Source organism: Leiobunum rupestre, chromosome 10, assembly GCF_980474605.1.
Source record: "Leiobunum rupestre chromosome 10, qqLeiRupe1.1.hap1, whole genome shotgun sequence".
In the NCBI taxonomy this organism is placed as follows: Eukaryota; Metazoa; Arthropoda; class Arachnida; order Opiliones; family Sclerosomatidae; genus Leiobunum; species Leiobunum rupestre.
Genome location: NC_143393.1, coordinates 12,941,317 through 12,956,146, shown reverse-complemented (window position 1 = coordinate 12,956,146; position 14,830 = coordinate 12,941,317). Strand labels below are relative to the sequence as shown.

At 42.0% G+C, this 14,830-nt stretch overlaps 1 protein-coding gene and 3 non-coding genes across 4 annotated transcripts; all 4 read left to right on the top strand.

Annotated features, from left to right (window-relative positions):
• Positions 1–929: 929 nt before the first annotated feature.
• Positions 930–1,001, top strand: TRNAP-UGG (transfer RNA proline (anticodon UGG)). The gene has a single exon. It is a non-coding gene; the product is annotated as a tRNA-Pro (tRNA).
• Positions 1,002–4,844: 3,843 nt separating this feature from the next.
• On the top strand, positions 4,845–5,855 carry LOC149923747 (uncharacterized). Its single transcript, XM_090161660.1, has one exon. The coding sequence runs from the start codon at positions 4,845–4,847 to the stop codon at positions 5,853–5,855; it is 1,011 nt and encodes a 336-aa protein (XP_090017786.1).
• Positions 5,856–8,280: 2,425 nt separating this feature from the next.
• Positions 8,281–8,352, top strand: TRNAP-AGG (transfer RNA proline (anticodon AGG)). Its single transcript has one exon. It is a non-coding gene; the product is annotated as a tRNA-Pro (tRNA).
• Positions 8,353–8,845: 493 nt separating this feature from the next.
• Positions 8,846–8,917, top strand: TRNAP-AGG (transfer RNA proline (anticodon AGG)). Its single transcript has one exon. It is a non-coding gene; the product is annotated as a tRNA-Pro (tRNA).
• Positions 8,918–14,830: the final 5,913 nt, after the last annotated feature.

Sequence of the window (14,830 nt, the reverse complement as noted above, 5' to 3'; positions counted from 1 at the left end):
CTCGCTTTGGGTGCGAGAGTACCCGGGTTCAAATATCGGACGGACCCCGCAGAAAATATTTCTACCAATCAGATTTATGGAGGATACTTCAACGGGTTATTCAAGATATTCACATATTGTGAATAAAAGGAACATGGTTCGGTGGTCTAGGGGAATGATTCTCGATTAAGGTGCGAGAGGTCCCGGTTTCAAATATCGGACGGACCCCGCGGAAAATATTTCTACCAATCAGATTTATGGAGAGACTTCAACGGGTTAATCAAGATATTCACATATTGAGAGCAAAGTAACATGGTCCGTTGGTCTAGGGGAGTGATTCTCGCTTAGGGTGCGAAAGGTCCCGGGCTAAATTCCCGGACGGACAACGCGGAAAATCTTTCTACCAATCAGTTTTAAGGAGGAGTATTCAACGGGTTATTCAAGATATTCACATGTTGTGAAAAAAGTAACATGGTGCGTTGGTGTAGGGGTATGATTCTCGCTTTGGGTGCGAGAGGTCCCGGGTTCAAATCCCGGACGGACCCCGCGGAAAATCTTTCTACAAACCAGTTTTATGGAGAAGACTTCAACGGGTTAGGCCTAATATTCACATATTGAGAGCACACTAACATGGTCCCTTGGTCTAAGGGTATGATTCTCGCTTTGGGTTTGAGAGTACCCGCGTTCAAATCCCGGACAGACCCCGCGGAAAATCTTTCTACCAATCAGTTTTATGGAGGAGACTTCAACGGGTTAGGCTACATATTTACATATTGAGAGCAAACTAACATGGTCCATTGGTCGAGGGGTATGATTCTCGCTTTGGGTGCGAGAGGTCGCGGGTTTAAATCCTGGACGGACAACGCGTAAAATCTTTCTACCAATCAGATTTATGGAGGAGTCTTCAACTGGTTAGGCTACATATTCACATATTGAGATCAAACTAATATGGTCCGTTGGTCTAGGGGTATGATTCTCGCTTTGGGTGCGAGAAGTCCCGGGTTCAAATCCCGGACGGACCACGCGGAAAATCTTTCTACAAACCAGTTTTATGGAGAAGACTTCAACGGGTTAGGCTTAATATTCACATATTTAGAGCAAACTAACATGGTCCCTTGTTCTAAGGGTATGATTATCGCTTTGGGTGCAAGAGGTCCCGGGTTCAAATGCCGGACAGACCCCGCGGAAAATCTTTCTACCAATCAGTTTTATGGAGGAGACTTCAACGGGTTAGGCTACATATTTACATATTGAGAGCAAACTAACATGGTCCATTGGTCGAGGGGTATGATTCTCGCTTTGGGTGCGAGAGGTCGCGGGTTTAAATCCTGGACGGACCCCGCGGAAAATCTTTCTACCAATCAGATTTATGGAGAAGACTTCATCGGGTTGGGCTACATATTCACATATTGAGAGCAAAGCAATATGGTCCGTTGTTCTAGGGGTATGATTCTCGCTTTGTGTGCAACAGGTCCCGGGTTCAAATCCCGGACCGACCCCGCGGAAAATCTTTCTACAAAACAATTTTATTGAGAAGACTTCAACGGGTTATTCAAGATATTCACATATTGTGAAAAAAGGAACATGGTTCGTTGGTCTAGTTGAATGATTCTCGCTTAGGGTGCGAGAGGTCCTGGGTTCAAATCCCGGACGTACCCCGCGCAAAATCTTTCTACCGATCAGATTTATGGAGGAGGCTTCATCGGGTTAGGCTACATATTCACATATTGAGAGCAAACAAACATGGTCCGTTGGTCTAGGGGAGTGATTCTCGCTTAGGGTGCGAAAGGTCCCGGGCTAAATTCCCGGACGGACAACGCGGAAAATCTTTCTACCAATCAGTTTTATGGAGGAGACTTCAACGGGTTAGGCTACATATTCATATATTGAGAGCAAAGTAACATGGTCCGTTGGTATAGGGGTATGATTCTCGCTTTATGTGCGAGAGGTCCCGGGTTAAAATCCCAGACGGACCCCGCGGAAAATCTTTCTACCAATCAGATTTATGGAGAAGACTTCATCGGGTTAGGCTACATATTCACATATTGAGAGCAAAGTAACATGGTGTAGGGGTATGATTCTCGCTTTGGGTGAGAGGTCCCGTATTCAAATCCCGGGTGGACCCCGCGGAAAATCTTTCTACGAATCAGTTTTATGGAGGAGACTTCAACGGGATATTCACATATTGAGAGCAAAGTAACATAGTCCGTTGGTCTAGTGGTAAGATTCTCGCTTTGGATGGGCGAACGAGTTTAATTTTGTTTGTCAAATGTTTAGTTATTTAGTAATGTCATTTTTAATTAAAAGTTTTATTTCTTAATTTGTATCATTAATTTCACCTAATATAAGATTCTTAATTAATTAGTGACTAGACCAACTGAAATATATTTTTCAATCGGATTTTAAAGTTTATTTTAGTATCTCCCACTATTGAGCCTTAATAGACCAAATTCCCATTACATTTTGGTGCCGAAACCCGGGAATTAATTAGTTTTGTATCTAAAGAGAAAAAAATATCTCAAGTCGACCCAGCTCAGGCTTCCAAGGAACTGGCTAAGTGTATCAAAAAGCGCGGTGCGGTTCGGACCGCAACGACTCGCTCTCTGAACGCTATTAAAACAGAATAGGACTCAACTACGCCCAACGCTGAAAAACTTGAAAATGCTCTTCTGCTTCTTAACGATAAGGAACCGAAACTGGAAGAACTGAACAACATAATCGAGCGTCTGATCGATGGTGACGTAGTTCTCGAAGATGATTTTGATCTGTGCTGTAAATACTCGGACGACATTTTGGATTTTCGATTCTCCGCTACTCGTTTGCTTGAAAAGCTACGTCTTGCAGCGTCAATGCCAAATGTTCAAACTGTGCAAAACATCAATCTACAAATCCTTCCTTCGGGAAGTGTAACTCCGATGATTAACAATCCACAAGGCCCGCCGCAGGGAAATACTACTGGGCAGCTGAATACCAATCCGCTAATCCCATCTCCGGGAAGTTCAACTACGCTGATTGGCAGCCCGCAAACTCAATCTCAGGGAAATACCGTAACGCCCAGCATCCGCCTACCTAAACTGGAACTGGAAAAATTCAACGGGGATCCCAACAACTGGATTAACTTCTGGAATCAATTTTCAGCGAGCATCCACAACAATTCAAGTTTAACGAAATCAGCTAAGTTTTCATATTTAAAATCGTTTTTAATTGGGAAAGCCGCTACAGCGATCTCCGGTTTATCTTTAACTGAACATAATTATGACGCGGCTGTTAAACTTCTATTAGAAAGATTCGGAGACGCTAAAACTATTGAAGATACCCATATGGACATTTTAACGAGTTTAATACCCGTTAAACGAGCTAATGACATTGAGGGTCTTAAACGGTTGTACGACACCTGTGAAGTACAAATTCGTAGTTTACAATCATTAGGGGTGGTTTCAGCTTCGTACGGGGTTTTATTATGTCATGTATTAACTAAAATGCTGCCGTCAGAAATTATCATTGATTTTAATCGGGCTTACGATCAAAGAGTTTATACTGTTGATGATTTAGTGTCTTTTGTACGAAAAGAAAATGGTTTTCGAGAACGCGCATACTCTAGGTCTAATCAGGATTCCTCCGAGAAAAACCTACCCAAATCCCTTTCCCACTCGCGGGTCGAAACTCAAAGCCAAAAATCGCGTACACCCTCTTCGGCTGCCGCGCTTCACGTCGGCGGTGGCGGGGTTAAAAGGGAAGCAAAACCTTTCATAAAAACTTGTTTCTATCGCGACGATCCGGAGCATAAAACGTTGGAGTGCCAAGCGCGAACGCTCGCGGAACGGAAGGAGATCGTTTTCAAAAACCGGCGGTGTTATATTTACCTTAGGAGTAACCACCGTACCAAAAATTGCGACTCCAATACAAAATGCTTTAAATGTGGACGCAGGCATCATGTCACTCTCTGTGACTCAAGGGAAGATGATTCTGATCCGAAAAAGGATTCCAAGGTATTAGCTCCCGCGAAGGTAGCGAGTAATCACGTCGGATCGAACGAAACCAAAGGAAACAAGATGGTCTTACTCCAGATGGTCCAAGCTCTAGCCAAAAATCCAATAGACGGAAGTACTGAAAAACATCGTTGCCTACTCAACACCGGTAGCCAGGTTACTATTATCAAAGAAAGCATCTCAAGAAAATTAAATCTACCCGTCGTCGGGGAAGAAGAACTGGATGTTTACCCCTTTGAGGGAGCCCAACCGATACGCAGCAGACGGAGAAAGGTTCGCCTTGAACTAGCATGCGTTTTTGATTCGGAACGGCGCATTACAATAGTTGCGTTCGAATCCAAGAAAGAAATCAGTGGAGCTGTTTTTTCGATACCTAGCGCTGGTGTAGTGGAAGAAATGAGTAAACGTGGTTTGCAGCTGGTAGACGCCCTTGAAGACGAAGGTCACGACTGTCCTTCATCGATCGACCTACTTTTAGGCTCAGACGAGTACTGGGGAATTGTTTATCTAAAATTCGAAAGTCTTAAGTCGAAGCTTGTCGCCCAAAAACGTGGTTTGGTTGAGTAATAAACGGACCAACGATGGTCACAACCTCAGCAATCGGAGTGAACACGGTCGCGGTCATGCTCAACACAGTATCACGCTCGGAAGAAGAACTCGTTTCCGACCAGCTTAAGGCGTTCTGGGAACTCGACTCAATCGGCATAAAAGACTCCGAATCTGAATCTCCAGAGCAAAGCGAGGTTCTAGCCTCGTTCGAAAAATCCATTGTCAAAAGAGAAACCCAACAAACTTCAATTAGCAGACAATCTCGCCGTCGCTAAAAAACGGACCCAAAACCTTCTCAGGAAACTCCTAGCTAATCCTGTTCTATACATGAATTATAACGAGGTTATTAAAGATCAATTGGACTCTGGAGTAGTTGAGAAACTTAAAGCATCACCATTCGAAGAAAATGAAAACATTATCTATTATCTTCCACATCGAGAAGTCATGCGGGAATCCAGCGACACTACAAAACTTCGGGTCGTTTATGACGCTTCCTCCCATGCCCTCGAGAAACCTTCTCTCAACAACTGTCTAGAAGTGGGCCCCAACCTCAACCCTGAGCTCCTTGACGTTCTAATACGATTTAGAGAAAATAGAATAGCTTTCACCGCTGACATTACTAAGGAATTTTTACAAATCTCGATAGCGGAAAAGGATAGAGACGCTGTCCGTTTCCTGTGGGTCGACGTCAACAACCCAAATGCCAGCTCACCACTATTAGTTTATCGCATGACCCGCGTCCCCTTTGGAGTCACCTCTAGCCCGTTCCTGCTAGCGGGAACTATAAGACACCATCTAAAGAATTACTCGGAGAAAGAATCCAATATCTGCAAAAAACGCGATAAGGGATTATTTGTTGACGATTTCCTTTCAGGTGCCAACACAATTGAAATTGCACACCAAATCTCAGCAAAAGCAGGTGAAATCTTAAAAGAAGCTAGCATGGACTTACACAAGTTTAAAACAAATTCTCCGGAACTACGGAAACTATGGAACTTGGACACCCATTCTGCGGAATCGCAATCCACACAAAACCTTTCCAGCTCAGCTACGTTGAAGGTTCTTGGATTATCTTGGGACATTAACTCGGACAAGTTAGTCTTCGAAATCAACGCCTTACTAGAGTTCTTAATATCACGCCAAAATACTAAAAGATGGGTTCTCAAGTCTGTGGCCCGTATTTTTGACCCGCTGGGGCTAATTTCCCCCTTTACGGTAAGAGCAAAATTTATCTTCCAAGAAATATGGCAAAATGGGTCCACCTCGGATGAAGAGCTGACACCAGAACTGTCGACCAAGTTTAATGGATGGTGCAATGAGCTTCAAAACCTGCGATAAGTGACCATTCCTCGCCATTACTATTTCACAACCGGTGACGCAAACCTAACTGTTATCGAGTTGCACACATTTGTTGATGCTAGCGAGAAGGCCTACGCGGCAGTCTCTTACTTGCGTTTCACGTCCGACGATGGACAGATCGGAACTGCTCTAACCGCAGCTAAGACGAGAGTTGCCCCATTAAAAAAGCTAAGCATACCACGCCTGGAGTTAATGGTAGCAGTCCTAGGCGCTAGACTGACAGCCCATTTACTCAAAACATTTACAGCTCGACCATCAAAAATACACCTGTTGACCGATTCCACAATAGCGCTTCAATGGATTCGCGGGACGACGACCGAATGGAAACCTTTCGTTTCCAATCGCGTTCGGGAAATACAAACGCTAACTGATCCGGAAGTTTGGAGTCATTGTCGAACGAAAGAAAACCCAGCGGATCTACCTACTCGAGGTATCGCTGTATCCGACCTCATTTCAAATCCTTTATGGTTTAAAGGACCTACTTGGCTTAGTCCAGAAACCAAAGACCACCCAAAGAAAACGGGAGCTAAACAGGCGAAATCCAATCCAAAAAATTATGAAGAACTTCGAAACTCTTTCCAAGCTGTGAATCAAAGTTTGGTCATAGCCAACCCTTCCATAGAACCGGTGCTTGACCTAAAGCGATTTAGTACCTGTTTCCTGAGACCGGTCTATAGAATAACAGCTTGGATACATCGGTTCGTTGACAACTGCAGAAAGGCCAAACAATAACGATACGTAGATGTCCTAACTACAGGAGAGCTGATACGAGCCGAAAAGTATTGGATACGTCGCGCCCAAGAAGACCACTTTCCTACTGAGATATCTAATTTAAAAAACGAACAAGCCATAGAACAGGAGTCCAAAATATATTCACTTCACCCTTATCTCGACAGTGAAGGACTACTCTGCGTTGGAGGGCGCCTGACCTCAACAGCCCTATCTTATCGTGAACGCCATCAACTCGCGACCCATATCTTATGTCTATCAGGACGCCGGTGAACCGGCACCTCTCCACCTCTCACCCCGGCTCACTTTTTGGTTGTTGGTCGACTTACTGCTTTGCCTTCTAGGTCGTTTCCCGAAAACGTACCTACAGCAGCCACCCGAATTCAACTGACAAATCGATTGAAGTTTCGCCAACGATTAATCGACGGGTTCTGGTCACGATGGAAATCTAATTATCTTCTCGAATTGCGGTCAGCGCACCACCGTACAGCTAACAAAGCCACTCCTGAGCTGAAAGAGGGCGACGTGGTATTAATTGAAGATTCTAATTTGCCGCGTTTATGCACAAGTCAATTTTCTTTATTTTCTTAATTGTTTATGTATTAACTAGTCAAGTTAAATCTGTTACTTGTTGTCAACCTGTCTAAATTTAAAATGATATAATTTCAATTCTGCGCATTATTGTGTATTATTTTTAGTATCTGTATTTTTCCGTCTTGTTGAAACTTATTTCGCCTAGTTTTACTGTTTTCCTGTTATTTTCTGCCCTACGTATCGCCGAGGTATTTGGTTTCGGGGCATGCCGGCTCCTTTGTCCACCGTGCGCTTCAAAAGTGAAAGTCACTGCTTCAGTAACATGGAGTTGGGATTCTTGGAAGCCCTTAAGTGGGGTGATGCGACGCTCTCGCTTTTTCTTGACCAAGAGAAGCTTGTGTCTTATCGGGGAGCTTCGTTTTATGACCCACGTGCTACCCCCGGACCGATGGCCATGGACCCCCCGACCCAAAAACCTCTTTTCTCTTTGAAGAGATGATAATCGTAAAAGGGCACACCAAAATTTTCCTTAACACCGAAAAGTTCGGGAAACGTTTCCTCCCGTAACTATGGGACCCATTCGGATGGGCGAACGAGTTTAATTTTGTTTGTCAAATGTTTAGTTATTTAGTAATGTCTTTTTTAATTAAAAGTTTTATTTCTTAATTCGTATCATTAATTTAACCTAATAAAAGATTCTAAATTAATTAGTGACCGGACCAACTTTAATATCTTTTTCAGTCGGATTTTTAAGTTTCTTTTAGTCCCTCCCACTATTGAGCCTTAATAGGCCAAATTCCCATTACAGAGAACAGAGAAACATGGTACGTTGGTCTAGGGGTATGATTCTCGCTTTTGGTGCCAGAGGTCCCGGGTTCAAATCCCGCCCGGACCCCGCGGAAAATCTTTCTACAAACCAGTTTTATAGAGAAGATTTCGACGGGTTAGGCGCAATATTCACATATTGAGAGCATAGTAACGTGGTCCGTTGGTCTAGGGGTATGATTATCGCTTTGGGTGCGAGAGGTCCCGGGTTCTAATCCCGCACGGACCCTGCGGAAAATCTTTCTACCAATCAGATCGATGAAGGAGACTTCAACGGGTTAGGCTACATATTAACATATTGAGAGCAAAGTAACATGGTCCGTTGGTCTAGGGGTATGATTCTCGCTTAGGGTGCGAGAGGTGCCGGGTTCAAATCCCGGACGGTCCCCACTGAAAATCTTTCTACAAACCAGTTTTATGGAGAAGACTTCAAAGGGTTAGGCAAGATATTCACATATTGAGAGCAAAGTAACATGGTCCGTTGTTCTAGGGATATGATTCTTGTTTGGGTGCCAGAGGTCCCTTAATAGGCCAAATTCCCATTACAGAGAACAGAGAAACATGGTACGTTGGTCTAGGGGTATGATTCTCGCTTTTGGTGCCAGAGGTCCCGGGTTCAAATCCCGCCCGGACCCCGCGGAAAATCTTTCTACAAACCAGTTTTATAGAGAAGATTTCGACGGGTTAGGCGCAATATTCACATATTGAGAGCATAGTAACGTGGTCCGTTGGTCTAGGGGTATGATTATCGCTTTGGGTGCGAGAGGTCCCGGGTTCTAATCCCGCACGGACCCTGCGGAAAATCTTTCTACCAATCAGATCGATGAAGGAGACTTCAACGGGTTAGGCTACATATTAACATATTGAGAGCAAAGTAACATGGTCCGTTGGTCTAGGGGTATGATTCTCGCTTAGGGTGTGAGAGGTGCCGGGTTCAAATCCCGGACGGACCCCACTGAAAATCTTTCTACAAACCAGTTTTATGGAGAAGACTTCAAAGGGTTAGGCAAGATATTCACATATTGAGAGCAAAGTAACATGGTCCGTTGTTCTAGGGATATGATTCTTGTTTGGGTGCCAGAGGTCCCGGGTCCAAATCGCGGACGGACCCCGCGAAAATTCTTTCTACAAACCAGTTTTATGGAGAAGACTTCAACGGGTTAGGCTACATATTCACATATTGAGAGCATTACAACGTGGTCCGTTGGTCTAGGGGTATGATACTCGCTTTGGGTAAGTTAGGTGCTGGGTTCAAATCCCGGATGGACCCCGCGAAATTTCTTTCTACAAACCAGTTTTATGGAGAAGACTTCGACGGGTTAGGCTACATATTCACATATTGAGAGCAAAGCAACATGGTCCGTTGGCCTAGGGGAATGATTCTGGCTTTAGGTGCGAGAGGTCCCTGGTTCAAATCCCGGACGGACCCCGTGGAAAATCTTTCTACAAACCAGTTTTATGGAGAAGACTTCGACGGGTTAGGCTACATATTCACATATTGAGAGCAAAGCAACATGTTCCGTTGGTCTAGGGGTATGATTCTGGCTTTGGGTGCGAGAGGTCCCTGGTTCAAGTCCCGGAAGGAACCCGCGGAATATCTTTCTGCGAATCAGTTTTATGGAGGAGATTTCAACGGGTTATTCAAGATATTCACATATTGCGAGCAAAGTAACATGTTCCGTTGGTCCAGGCGTATGATTCTCGCTTTAGGTGCGAGAGGTGCTGGGTTCAAATCCCCGACGGACCCCGCGAAAAATCTTTCTACAAACCAGTTTTATGGAGGACCCTTCAAAGGTTAGGCACTATATTTACATATTCGGCGCAAAATAACGTGGTCCGTTGGTATAGGGGTATGATTCTCGCATAGGGCGGCAAAACAGCCGATGATCGGTACCCACTTTGTGGCCTTGAAATGGAGACAATCCCGCATTTATTTTTGGAGTGTCAAGATACACACGAATGGCTCGATTGGTATTTTCTTCAGTGTTGTCGCTGCACACGCTGGTTGGTGCAAAAGACATGTGGACGCGGTTTATCGTCTTTGGACTCAAGCCTAAACATGCTGCCTCTAAAGTGCATTGTGAGGTCGCATCCATATTAACTGCAATCGCCAAAGAAGCTATTTGGAGTAACCGTTGTTTGTATAATTTGGGGAAGATAACCAATAAGCGTACGCTTTTTTCCCGTTTTCGTGCTCTCATAAATTCCGAGGCTCGGTACCGCGTGCAATGGCTACTCCTTCATAAGCCGGGTTGTACGGCAGCAATAGAGATTTTTCGTAACATATGAGGGGTCACAATAATCTTGGAGATATCCTTATGGTCATTAATATTTTAAGTACCTTATTGAAATGTGCATTTTGTTGTATTTGCAGTAGTTCACATTTTCTATTATTGAGAATTTTTTATCAATGACATTTTGCGTATTTATTTTTCATGTTGTTTTTCACTTAAATTGTGTAATGCTTTTAATAACACTGTGCTTCACATATATATAACTTTTCTCGATGTACAAAGGTTTAAATTTTCAATCTGTTTTAAATATTAACACTGTGCAATAATGCACGTAACAAAATAATTTCTTTTTTATAAAAAAAAATTATCGCGTAGAGTGCGATGCAAGGGGTCCCGGGTTCAAATCCCAGACGGACCCTGCGATTTTTTTTCTACCAACCAGATATATGGAGGAGACTTCAACGGGTTAGGCACCATATTTACATTTTGAGAGCAAAATAACGTGGGCCGTTGGTCTAGGGTTATGGTTCTCGCTTTGTGTGCGAGAGGTCCTGGGTTCATATCCCGAACGGACCCCGGGGAAAATGTATTTGCCAACCAGATTTATGGAGGCGACTTCAACGGGTTAGGCACCATATTTACATCTCGACCACAAGAGAACGTGAACCGTTGGTCTAGGGGTATGATTCGCGCTTTGGGTGCGAGAGGTCCCGGGTTTAAATCCCGGACGGGCCCCGCGTAAAATATTTCTACCAACAAGTTTTATGGAGGAGACTTCAACGGGCTAGGCACGAAACTTACATGGTAAGAACCAAATAACGTGGTTGGTTTCTCGCTTCGGGTGCAAGAGGTCCTGGAATCAAATCCCGGACGGACTCCGGGAAAAATGTGTTTGGCAACCAGATTTATGGACGGTTTTATGTTAAGTGCGCAGAACTGTTATCTCGGAGAGACAACCAATAGAATTTGAGGGTAAGTTGTCGTTTTGATCACGTGATGGATTAATCTCAACCAATAGGAAACAACCAGCTGTTGTTTAAGGCTAGTAAAATATATTCGACACGTGATAATTATTAGTTCGGAAAAATTTCGTTAGGGGCATCCTGATATAGTTCAATGGGTTTTTCCACACGATTATTAGTTCGGAAATTTTTTTACCGCTTGATCGGACCCGTTACGAAAAACTTAAAAATATATTTTAACTGATCCGACCCGACCCGTAAAAATTAAAAAAAAACGCGACTAATATATTTTACCGACCCAGCCCTGAAACCTCGCCAAACCCGAAAACCCGACATGACCACGAAACTTTGGTTCATTTTGGTCCCATCAGAAAAGCAGTTGGAAAAACGAAGAGCCGTAACTTTACCACTCCTCCCCGAAATATCTATAATTAATAAGGACAAGTTATTTAAATTTAATTTTTTTATTTTAGAACTTTGTTTACATAATTACGTAAAATTGGTTCTACGACTAGTCCGACATTTAACCCGTTTAAATGGTAATTTATCTATAGTAATTAATTCGATCTTTGAAACGGATATAAACAATTTCAATTAAAGGGATGAAACTACCTTCTGCAAGCGCAACTTGTATAAATAGTTTAATTAAATGTTCTACCTTACGTATTTGTAGCGTCTAACAGCAGTACCACATGTCAGATGAGGGATAGTCACAAACGTAGTCTTCTTCAGGTTCAGGTGAGATGAATTTGTCGACGACAGCAGTTGCCCTTGGTGCGTGCGTGTGCGTGTGCGTGTGCGTGTGCGTGTGCGTGTGCGTGTGCGTGTGCGTGTGCGTGTGCGTGTGCGTGTGCGTGTGCGTGTGCGTGTGCGTGTGCGTGTGCGTGTGCGTGTGCGTGTGCGCGTGCGTGTGCGTGTGCGCGTGCGTGTGCGCGTGTGCGCGTGTGTGTGCGTGGTGCAAAGCGTACGCAGTTTCTTTGATTCTAAAGTGTGGCAAAACTGCCGTGACGGTGAGCGTTAACGGATGTAAGTTGCGGTTTGGGTTTTTTTGGTATTTTGTTCGTCAACGCTTATTACCGCGACAGATGAGACTTAGTAGTCATTTTCGTTATGTTGCTATTGTAATGTTAATGTATATTGTGCATTTGCGACGTGTTGTGTTTTTGTGATGTTTCGTATGTATTCTACTTTCCAACGTCTATGTATTGACTTTTCGAACGGACCGAATGCTGAGGGTTACGATAAACGTCTCAACGTCCATAAGGCAGGGTTTCCACGAAATGCTCACGGTATACGTCCTATTATCAATTTGCGATTTATTGTCGCTGGCCGGGATCGAACCCGGGTCTGCTGCGCGAAGAGATTTACTCTAACACCTCAGCCACCGACGCTTGTTGAGCTTCGGTGTTTTTCAAAAACACCTTTGGCGAATGTTTTTATGCTGTTATAAAGTTAATAGCGTCAATTTATTTTACAACATTTTATACATTGTTAAAATATATCAAACTTCCAATTAATTAATTATTTTATCTTAATTTTAATCTAAGTTATGAACGCGTCAAGGAATCGAACCCGGGTCCTTCGGGTAGGAAACGGACATCCTACCGTTGAGCCATTGACTCTCAAGTGACTATAATGAAAATACAACATGTCATAGGCAAACCTTTGAAGGAAAAATAGCGATTAAAAAAAGGCCGGTAAAAGTTCAAATCTAAATTTGCTTTTTATATTTGGATGTGGATCTAATAAAATGTTAGGCCTGGGAAAGGACTTATTTTACCTCTGTTGACCTTTGTTTAATGATCCAGATAACGATTTGTTTTTTGATATGATTGTTTTTTTTTCAGCTATTCTATTAAATTGTAAAGCGAATTTATTTTTTATTATTTTTTAAACGTATTTAATTTTTCCGCGAAATAACTGATTTTTGCAGAAACATTCTATTTGGCTACTTCGTTATTTTTACCTCTCCCTAGGAGGGGTTATACAACCACCGTGTCTGTCTGTCTGTCTGTGGGTCTGTCTGTCAGGCCTGCGAACGCGTTCGCATTTTCGGGGCAAAGGGTAATCACTGCGTACACAGTTTGTTAGAATCAGGGAAAAGGTTTTTCCAAAAGCGCCCTCTTTTTGTCATTGGGTGTAGTATAATTTTTTAATCGGCCGGGATTCGAACCCGAGCCCTCTTGCACGACAGGTGAGCGTTCTACCGCATAACCACTGGTACAGTTACGCTTTGCTGAAAATTAAAAACTCTTCCGAGGAGAGGTATATTTTGGCTTGCCAACTTGTTTATCTTCAGTTTCCCCTTCCATAAAAACTTTTTGAGGTTAACGGTAATAGTAAGTGTAGGGAGCTGTTGGCTCGCGTGGCTTGCAGGGCTTGCCACCACCCTCCTACGCATTGTAACCCGGCCACCTGAATTAAAAGGCTTTAAAAGTCGCTCGATGACTTAGGCCTAGGGTGGTGCCTTGGGTATTAGCCTAGCTGATTATTATGTATACGGTTTCTTTAAAATTTCTTTTAAACCAGTTTGTTTCTTTAGTTAATATTTTGGCATCTTCCCATTTTATTTTGTGATTATTATTTTTACTTAAATGGTTGGCTAAACCGTTTTTTAGATTTTGTTTACATATTTCTTCATTGTATTCTGATTTACGCTTTTTAAATTTTCGTTTTGATTGACCTACATATTTTAAATTACAATCGCATGGGATTTCATACACTATACCAGTTTCTTTATCTTTATTTATTTTTGGTTTATTTTTTATTAATTATTTTGCTAGTTTCCGAAATTATTATTTATTAAATTTACCTTATGTTTTACTAATTGACGATTTGTTTTTTCACTAATTCCTTTTAGATATGAGAGTACGAGTTTAGGTTTTTTAACTTCTTCAATAGGTTTTAATTTTATATTTTTTACAATATTTTGATCAAAGATATTTTGAACTAACGTTTTTGGGTAATTACAAACCATTAATTGGTCTAAAATTAATTTTTTATCTATATCTGGTACATCACTTGTGTTTTCTATTTCAAATTTTAGGCTTTTTATTAATGCGATCTTTATATTATTAGGGTGTGCTGAATTATAGTTTAAAAAACGTTTTGCATGGGTAGGTTTTTGATAATATTTAGAGACAATTTTATTTTTATATCTCGTAAAAATAAATCAAGGAAGGGTAGAGAGCTGTTTTCTTCGCTTTCATAGGTAAATTTTATGTTATCATCTAAACCGTTTATTGTTTCTAATATAAAGTTTTTTGATAAATTTTTATCCTTTACTATCAAGATATCATCCATATACCGATTATATAACTTTAGATATGGCCAAATTTTTATATTTTCTAAAAACGTTTCTTCTATGGTCTCTAAATACAAGTTGGCCATAGCACCTGACAAACAGCATCCCATTGCTAGCCCTTTCTTTGGTCTATAGAATTTTTCGTTAAATAAAAAATAGGTGTTAATAAGACATAAATCCATTTAAGTTATAATTGTATCAATACTTAGAGATGTACGCGTTTTTAATGTTTTGTCATTTTTTTAATTTCGTTTTTAATATTTCAAGAGCTTTTTTAACTGGTATACTAACTCATCATTTTCCGTTAGGTCTATCTTTTTATATTTTCATACAACTCTAAAGAGTTTTTTATTGTTCTATTGTTAT